This window comes from Hipposideros armiger, unplaced genomic scaffold (genome assembly GCF_001890085.2).
Source record: "Hipposideros armiger isolate ML-2016 unplaced genomic scaffold, ASM189008v1 scaffold_478, whole genome shotgun sequence".
Classification (NCBI taxonomy): Eukaryota; Metazoa; Chordata; class Mammalia; order Chiroptera; family Hipposideridae; genus Hipposideros; species Hipposideros armiger.
In genome coordinates this window covers 182,587-192,134 of record NW_017731828.1, presented here as the reverse complement: position 1 = coordinate 192,134, position 9,548 = coordinate 182,587, and the positions used below count along the sequence as shown (strand labels likewise).

Here is a 9,548-nt window from a genome sequence, read left to right as displayed (position 1 = left end):
AACACAGGGCAGAAAGCACATGAAAGCTCATGATGATTGGAGTTTTTGTTTGGACTGATAAAGTTCACAATGACTGTGCTCCTACAGATAGGTCCTTTTTCGTATCAGTTAAAAAGGCAACAACCGAAATGGTTTCAATGGTCAGGTTCTGGGTTTTCAGGTTTACCTCCAAGTGGGAAAAGCCATACCTGGTGTTTCTGGGGTTATTTAGCCCTAGCCCCTTCTTCTAAATAGTCTGGCCCCAGGCACTGAGCACTTCCAGCAGTCACAGAGGGAACCGTAGGGACTAAAGGACGCCACTCGCTCCTGATCCCCTGGGAGAACACCTGGCCCTGAAATTAACCTGGGTCCCCAGATGCGGGGCCTCTAACTGCCCAGATAGTCCTAAAGTCCCCCAGGTCTTCAGGTGCGGGTTTGGGAATTGCAAGGAGCTCGTCTGGTTACCCTGGGGTCCCTAAAATGGCTCAGTTCACTCAGAGTGTGTGTGAGGGGGAGGGAGCCAGTGCCCTCAGCTTCCAGGCAGGCTCTCTGCGGCGTGTCAGAGTCCACCGTTCCAGCTCTTGGTGGAAGCATGGTGGCCTTCCAGGGCCCCTGCTCTCCCTACACTGAGGCCTGAGTGAGGGTCTCCCCCTCAGGGTCCTGCAGGCAAAAGCGCTGCCCTGCGAGTGAGCGCCCCTTTAAGTTTTGCACCCTAGGCACCTCACTTGCCTCAGCCTGGTTCTCGCCCTGGGTCTCAGCTCCGCTCTGAGGAGGGACAGGGAAGGTGTTTGGTCCCCAAAGTCTTGACTAATGGAAGCCTAGCACCTGCAGTGGGATTTACTCTCCAGTTGGATCCACTCCTCTGGGTTTCTCCCTTCCTGTCCCATTAAGAGACATGACAAGTGGGTATCTGGGAGGGAGCGGCAGAGTCAAGTGCAACAGGAACAAGGAAGGCCTCTCGCCTCTTTCGCCCACCTCAGTAACCCATGCTCTGAAAACCCAGTCTGAGAGGCTCTGCGTCAGCCCGTCTGGGGACAGGGCACGGAGTCCAGCCTGTGGCACGCTTCTGTTCCAGCCTGCGGTTTCAGTGTTGAAAGCATGCAATTCAGGAAAGCCCTCGCCCCCCACCTCCCCATTTCATCAGCTGTGGCTACAGTGGCAACATCAGGAAACCACAAATGGCCCACTCCACCCCCACCCCAGCTGCCTCTCTGGGTGCCAAGAAAGAAGGCGGCAAAGAGCCTGTCACTATGTCCTGGAAACCCTGGTGACAGTAACAGCCCGTTTTCCTCTTCTTGCAGGTCCTGGTGGTCGACCTGGTCAACAGTCGGTTCCTCAGACAGGTGAGTGAGAAGGCGGCCCCAACCCGCTGCTCTCTCCGCTTTCACCTCTGGAGTGTGGGGCTCGGCGTCCCGGCTCAGGAAAGGCCCCTCGGTGAGCCTGGGACTGCCGAACAGGCTGACAGGGTTGGCCCGTCCCAGGCCAGGGCTGGTCTGAAGAAGGCAGAAGGCTGGGGCCAAAGAAGCCGGGTTTGGCAAAGGATCGCTCCCCGCATGTCCTGTCACAAAATGGTTTTCTAACAATTAGAATCTTTGGATAGGTTACAACTATAGACGCTTGCCTTTTTCAACATGCTTTTATTTTATTTTATTTTATTTTAAGATTTTATTGGGGAACCAGGGAAGGGGAGCAGACAAGTTGCTGTCCTTTTGTTCTTCAGTCTAGTTGTGGAAGACGTCGCTTCACTGGCCCATGTTGGTATTATTATTGTGCTTTTCCCGGCTGAGGCAGTCGCTCGCCAGCCATTGGACAGCCACTCACGGCAGCTCTTGGTAGCTCACACCGGCTGCCGGCTGCTCATGCCAGCTGCCAGTCACTCATGGTAGCTTACAGCAGCTCACTGCAACTCCACTGCAGCCTATGCCGTCACCGGTGACTCATGGCATCCCAGCTCCAGGTCGAGCTGTTGTTCACCATCTTAGCTGTAGAGGGCACAGCGTCACTGTCCCTCATGTGGGATCCTAACCGGGGCCCTGCTGCTCAGAGCTGGTGCCCCAAGCCAACTCCTAACCAACGCGCCACTCGGCCAGCCCTGATCTTGTTTTTTTTTTTAAAGGAGAGAAAAAGAGGAGGAAAAAAAAAGAATACACATATATATATTATGCCTCAAAAAAAAAGATCGAAAGGAAAAACTCACCAAAACATTCATGTTGGTGTCTTGGGGTGGGAGACTGAAAGGGAGACAGGTTATGAGTGATTTTAAATTATTTTAATATGTTCATGTATTTTCTATAATGTTCATAAACTACTTTCAATATTTGGAAAAGTAATACACAATTGTTTTCTTACTGTCATTGTCCAGAGAGACCTAACTCCTATCAGACCTTGTAAAGTATCATTACAGAAAGGTTTTGTAGTTCAATTTTTAATTTTTTGAGGAACGTCCATACTGTTTTCTTGGCTGCACCAATTTACAATCCCACCAACAGTGCCCAAGGGTTCCCTTTTCTCCACATCCTCACCAACACTTGTTATCTCTTGTCTTTTTGATAATAGCCATTTTAACAGGTGACAAATGATATGTCGTTGTGATTTTGATTTGCATTTTCCTGATGATTAGTGATATTGAGCATCTTTTCATGTACCTGTTGGCCACTTGGATGTCTTTGGGAAAATGTCTATTCCAGTCCTTTGCCCAGTTTTTAATCAGATTGGGGTTCTTTTGTTGTTGTTGCTATTGTTGTTGTTTTGCTATTGAGTTCCATATATAATATGGTTATTAACCCCTTATTAGATAGATGGTTTGCAAGTATTTTCTCTCATTCCATAGGTTGCCTTTTCATTTTGCTGATTGTTTCTTTTGCTGATTGTGCAGAGCTTTTTAGTTTGACGTAGTCCCACTTGTTTATTTTTGCTTCTGATACTTGAGCTTTTGGCATCATATCAAAAAAAATCATTGCCAAAACCAATGTCAAAGAGCTTTTTCCCTATGCTTTTGTCTAGCAGTTTTACGGCTTCTGGTCTTACATTTAAGCCTTCATCCATTTCAAGTTAATTTTTGTGAGTAGTGTACGATAGGGGTCCAGTTATTAAAGAAACTACGTTTTCCCCATTGAATATTCTTGGCTCCCTTATGAACTATTAGTTGACCATATATGTGTGGATTTACTTCTGAATAAATCCTGTTTCATTGATTTATATGTCCGTTTTTCTGCCAATAACATACTGTTTTGAATACTATAGGTTTGTAATTAAGTTTCAATCAGCAATCGTGATGCTTCCAACTTTGTTCTTCTTTCTCGGGATTGCTTTGGCTATTCAGGGTCTTTTGTTAGTTCCATATGAATTTTTGGATTGGTTTTTTCTATTTCTGTGAAAAAGGCCATTGGAATTTTGATAGGGATTGGGTTGACTCTGTAGCTCACTTTAGGGGCTATGGACATTTTAACAGTATTAATTCTTCCAATCCATGAACACAGGAGGTCTTGTTTTTTTTGTTTTTTTGTTTTAATTGGGAAACAGTGTGTTTTTCCAGGACCCATCAGCTCCCAGTCAAGTAGTTGTTTCAGTCTAGTTGTGGAGGGCTCATCTCAGTGGCCCATTTGGGGATCGAACCAGCAACCTTGATGTTGTGAGCACTGCGCTCTAACCAGCTGAGCCAACTGGCCACCCCTGGGATGTCTTTTTATTTATTTGTGTCTTCAGTTTCTTTCATCACTGTCTTGTGTATTGCATGTAGTCTTCACAGTGAGGTAAATATTGATTAGAAACCCATTTTACAAAAGGGGAAACTGAGGCTCACACAACTCATAAAGATTGGAACAAACAGTCACACCTCAGACCTCTGACTCTTAAGTCGTGCTCGTCCCATTAACCTGAGAATTGTGCCAGGCCTGCCCTGTGTCCAGGGTGTCCTGCTGGCCAGAAGCACCAGCGCAACGGCCTGCCTGTTTGTTCTGCTTTGCAGATGGATGATGAGGATTCCATTCTGCCCCGGAAGCTTCAAGTAGCCCTGGAACACATCCTGGAGCAGAGGAATGACCTGGCCAGTGACCAGGATGAAGGGCCCCCCGACTGCAAGCATAGTGAGTGCTCAGCCCCCTCCCAGACTGCGTCTCCCTCTTCTGTGGTTAGAGTCAGGCAGCCAGGGGACAATGGCCACCCATTCCACTTGACGTTGGGTTAAGTAGGAAGGCGGGCAAGGGAGGCCATTTATCTTGATCTCATTTTAATAGTGAACTCGGGGAAAAATTTTTCCCACCTCCCCCATTTTGGCCCTAAAATATCTATATAAAGGGGTGGGGGTGAGGAGAAATGATTTAATAACGTTGTGTCACCTTTGTGTGGATCATTACAACTTACCACCTAGAGAGCTAGCACTTACTTGTATGACTAATCCACTTGTCTCAGAGGCTCTGCCCTCACCCATCCTCCCGGCCCCCCTTGCTCAGGCCCCGAGTCCAGCCCCTTGAACGAGGTGGTGTCTGAAGCCTTTGTCCGCTTCTTCGTGGAGATCGTGGGCCACTACTCCTTGTTCCTGACGGCAGGCGAGCGCGAGGAGAGGACCCTGCAGCGAGAGGCCTTTCGCAAAGCCGTCTCCTCCAAGAGCCTCCGCCGCTTCCTGGAGGTTTTCATGGAGACCCAGATGTTTCGGGGCTTCATCCAGGAGCGGGAGCTGCGCCGGCAGGATGCCAAAGGTTAGGGGGCGCCTTCCATGTGGGGGCTGAGAGACCTACAGGTGCCCAGACCCCAGTGGCTGATGACCAGGGACAACAGTCACAGGACGGGCACAGGCAGGGGCAGCCGGGCGTCCACCTCTGGAAAACATTCATTCTTGTACCTCTGAGCTGCTGAAAACCGCCCCTGACACCTGTCTGCTCAGGCCGTCTCTTTCCCCTCTGCCAGCCTATCCCAGAAGCACACTCCAGACTCCGCTGGCAAGCTCTCCTTTTGTGCCATTCTTTCCCACTTGATGAGACTCGTGGACGCCCTCTCCTTCCTCGCTGTGGCCCTTCTTCTGTTCCTCAGGACCCCTCTCATCCCTTCTGCCGTCCCGTCCTGCTTCTCTCTACTGTGGTGGGACTAGCAGGCAGGAGCCGGCTGGGATGAGACAGAGGAAGAGAGAATGGCCCTGTGCCCCCTGCTTTGCGTGAGCAGGCAGGCACAGGGGAGATAGGACAGCGACGGCTCTCCTCAACCTGGGAGCTTGTGGGTCATCCATTCCCCTCCCCGCTCTCCTTGGAGTTCCTTTGTCTCCAACCTTCCGCCTGTCTGCTGGGTTCCATCCCGCTTCCAAGGATGGAGGAGGGGGAGGTGTGAGAAAAAAGGATGAAGTCGTTCCCGACTCTTTCTTACATCATCATGTTAACATCATGTTAAGCCCTTTTGGGAATCTAAAAACTAGTCATGTTGGTAAGGGCTGTCACAGACGGGAGTTAGACCTGAGTAGGGGAGAGACGCTTACCAACGAGGAGTGCCACATAGCGACCAAGGAGGGTCCCCAGGGAGCAGCTGGCGCCAGGCCTTGGCGCCCTCTGGCGCTGGGATCACAGAGCACCAAACCATTCCCAGAGCTCTTTGCAAAGTCAAAGCAGAGGCTGGCCACACCTCAGGCATTTCTGGTGAGTGGTACCTGAAGAGACAAACGAAAACCGATAGAGAGTGCGAGTCACACAACACCCGATGGAAGGATCCTTTTAACTAGAAGACCTGCCGGGTACACATAAATATCTGTTTACAGATCACTATTTGATAGAGAGGTCGAGACATAAAATCTTCAAAGTAGCTCGCGAGGAAGGAGCTGTCCATGGAAGACCAGTGAGAGCTGAAGACACAGTGCCTGAGGCTCAGACCCCGAGGTGACAGCTGAAGGCACCTACGAGATGGCTGCCCAGACTTCCTGGGCTCACAGATGGCAAGCAGATTCCCAGGAAGCTCCACCACGTGACGGAGTCCCTCTCATGGGCAACGCCAGGAGCTCCTGGGAGTCAGGACGGTCTGGTTCATCTCTAAAGCCACATGGCTGGCACCGTGTAGATGCTTGGAAGGTGTTTGTTAAATAAAAATAGGATTTCCTGTAGGAGCTGGGTTTACAGCTTTCTAAAGACAGTTATTGCACAAGGTTGGGCAATTATAAGGGTTATAAAAACTCTTATAAACCTTATGATTCAGAGCGTGTTTATAGGAGCAGCTGGTCTCAGAAGTACGACTTCTCTTTTCTATGGCAGCGAGGAAATGATGTGTTTTAAAGTGCAGAGCGAAGGACTAAAGTGGCTACGATTTCTCTTGTCAACAGGTCTGTTCGAGGTCCGAGCCCAGGAGTACCTGGAAACACTCCCCAGTGGAGAACACAGTGGTGTCAACAAGTTCCTGAAGGGACTAGGTAAGGCCCAGGGGTCCCGGTCCCCATCACCAGTCTCTGGCCCATGGGGTCTCGGCCAGCTGCCGCCACTGGAGCCTGGTCCTGAATAATGCAGCGCTCTGCAGCCTCTGCTGGGCAGGCTAACCTGGCATTTTAATCTGCTGTTCTAATCTGACCCCAAAGCACAAAAAAGGGCACAAATGCCCCCCTCCCGGCCTTCCTGGGCCCCTGGGCTGCCCCGCTACACTCTTATCCCCCACGCTTCCAAAGCTCCTGGGGAATTGAGCTTAGGACGCCTGGCGCATGGTGCCAGAGAAGGGTGTCTGGCAGTAAGGGTGTCTGGCCAGCCCCCAAATGCCCCCTGAAAAGTGGAAATGTAAGAGTGATAAGGACTACAGTTTAATCAGTAAAAAGACTCTTACCAGAAAAGGGAGGATGAAGAAGAAGAAATCGAAAAAGAGGAAGGGGGGAGCAGGCCCCAGGGAGGGAGAGCTGTGGCCGTGAAGAACACACGAGGACCTGCAGAGAGGCCTGCTTGTCGCTCACGCGGGATGGACCGATGGCCATTCGGGACGGGCCCTCCTACCCTCGGTGCCGCGGGGAGTTTCCTCCTCGGCTTCACCCCCGGGGACACGTTACATGCGGCACTTCCTCTGTCACCGTTTCAGAAGCAGGGTCTACCGGCACTGACAGTCTTCCTTTCAAAACTCCCCACGTTTGAGGAAGGTCCCTTTTTATTGGGGACATCCCTGAGGGCACAGGGGTGAGGCCCCGGGGGTGGTGTGGGAGGTCACAGCTGTCCACACTGCAACTAGGGTGAAAAGGGTACAACCTAACCCCCCTTGTCTGCCTGGTGCAACGTTCTCGTTTTTCTCTTTTTTAGGCAATAAAATGAAGTTCCTCCACAAGAAATAACGCTCCGCCCAGCCTCAAAGGACAACTTTCTCCTGGAGCAACCACCGTGTCTTAAAATCGGTCCTGATGGCCTTTCTGAAACATTGGGTCCTCGGTTGTCACAGGTGCTGGGGAAAGGCCAGGATGGTTTCCAGCCACTGCTGGGTTGTCCCCAGGCTCCGGATCCCAGAGCTGCCAGATAGGTGCCATGTCTTCAGAACAGCACTGGAGGGGACCTGAGGCCAGGCCTGTCAGTGACATTCAGACGGATTATGTGGGTTGTTGATTTCTGGAGTTTTGGTTTTTTAAAGCTTAGGTATTAAACAAAGGAAAAGTGTTTGGGTTTTCTTTTTGTTATGCCAGGTCTAAGAAAACTTGTCATCTTTCCTTGGCCTGTCCTACCCGGCAGCCAAGAGGAGAGGAAGCGATGGAAAGCAGCAGCGGTCAGGGACTTAGCACCGAGGCGCTTGCTCCTCTGGGCGCAGCTGGGGACAAATGCGGGCGTCAGGGAGGAGGGCTGTGGTGGCACCTCAGAAGCTCAGATTTCAGGGCCTGAGTCCCCTGGGGAAAGGATTGGTTCCAAGGATTTGGCTCCCTGGGGTGAGCTGCGCTTCCAGAGTGGCCAGTGATGCCACCTGGTGGCCGAGGCCATTGTCACACCACCGACTGCTCTCCCAATGGACCTGACTTCTGGACTTGCCTCTTTTCTCTTAGAAGCCATAGAAACGTCCACTGCCTGAGCCATCCGTGACTTTTGAGGTACACACAAAAAGAGGAAATCGTCAGATCTGTTAGTAATTGTTCTTAGGTTCCTAAAGTTCACGATCATGAAATATCACAGAGCCCATCTGAAAACATATATAAGCCACGGCTTTTACCCTATTCCCGTTTATACTCATAAAACGTTCCCATCTCACTCTAGGGGCCCAGATCAGCGTAACCAAATCGGCACATGGATAAATGGAGGGACTACCGTTACTGGTGTTAACAAGAGGGGCCATCGAAGTCTGGGGGCACTTCATTGGACTTGCGCAGCCCTCAGGGCAGGCAGCTTGCCGCCCGTGCATCAGAGCAGAGAGGTGCAGAAGGCAGAGTGCTGAGTGCTGTCCTGCAGGGAAGCCAGTGGGAGGCAGGGAGAGAACAGTGAGCAGCAGCACAAGCAAGCTCTCCAAGCAGAACCCGGGGCCACCACTGAGGCCCACCCACCGCTGCTTACCCCCTCCAGATACCAGCAACCCCAACAAAAACACAAAAGCCGTGTGCTCTGATCATGGCAGTGGCCCAGGGGCCTGTGCTGCCTGGCAGAGGCTCTTACCCATTAGGGAGTTGGGAGAAAAGGGTCTTCTGATGGGGAAAAAAAAAAAAGAACCAGAAAAAACTGAGGAGGTTGACCTCTCATTGCACATTAGGGCTTCTTCCCTGGACTCATGGACCATCTCTCCCCCAATGTATCCAAGATTTGGTGTGTCCATCCATTTCTCAGGGGAGAGGATGCATAGTTTATATCAGAATCTCGGAGAGGCCCGAGGCCCCCAAAATGGTAGTAGCCAGGCTGTGCCTAACAGTTAACCTGGGTAGGCATGTGTCTGGGGGTTTGGGGGAAGACCTAATGGGAATCTCTGAGTGTGGGGGTTCAGGAATTTGTGCCTAACAAGCTCCTCAGATTAGCTAATTTTATTAATGCCAATATTCTGCCCAGAGGTGATCACTTCTAATATTTTGGAATATACTTTCTTTTCTAACTTATTTCATATTATATTGTTTACTTAACACCTCCAAGTGAATAAATATACGTCTTTATTAATATGTCTAGTGATTGTGTGATATTCTATTTTGTAGATATACTGAAAGTTATCTTACCGACCGAGCCTCTGGTCTGATGCAGGATACTTTATTTTTAATGTCATAAAGAGCATTGAGAAAAACCTCTTTGTACAAGTATCTTAGCACATTTGACCAATTTCATTTTACATTTTTGCTTGAAGTAAAATATACTTGCAGCAAAGTGCTCAGATCTTGGAGACTATAAGCTGACAAACCTTCACAAATGACCACGTCCAGGCAACCAGCACCCAGGTCAAGAAGCAGTGCCTCATGGGACCCTGGCAGCCCCTCCTACTGCCTTCCCAACATCCCTCCCATCTCTGCGGATGTTTAAACTAAATCAGCTATCCAATTGTCTACAACTTGCACAGTGGTGAAGTAGGCTGGGGCTGGTCAGAGGCAAGAGAGAAAAGTCAGCTGCGATTCCTGCCTGCCCACAGTCTAGGCAGATGCTGGGTGGGTGATGCCATCTGGATTGAGAAACAAAGCA

The 9,548-nt window shown here is 50.3% G+C and overlaps 1 protein-coding gene across 3 annotated transcripts in view; it reads left to right on the top strand.

Moving 5' to 3' along the window:
• DENND2A (DENN domain containing 2A) overlaps positions 1-9,040 on the top strand; it is a 112,391-nt gene extending 103,351 nt beyond the window's left edge. For all 3 annotated transcript variants that reach the window (XM_019666777.1, XM_019666778.1, XM_019666776.1), the window contains 5 exons: positions 1,281-1,322; positions 3,947-4,064; positions 4,431-4,676; positions 6,275-6,361; positions 7,224-9,040. In XM_019666777.1, the coding sequence (XP_019522322.1) occupies positions 1,281-1,322; positions 3,947-4,064; positions 4,431-4,676; positions 6,275-6,361; positions 7,224-7,255 (525 nt within the window). In that variant the 3' untranslated portion in view covers positions 7,256-9,040. The remainder of the gene's footprint in view (positions 1-1,280; positions 1,323-3,946; positions 4,065-4,430; positions 4,677-6,274; positions 6,362-7,223) is intronic.
• The last annotated feature ends 508 nt before the right edge of the window (positions 9,041-9,548 follow it).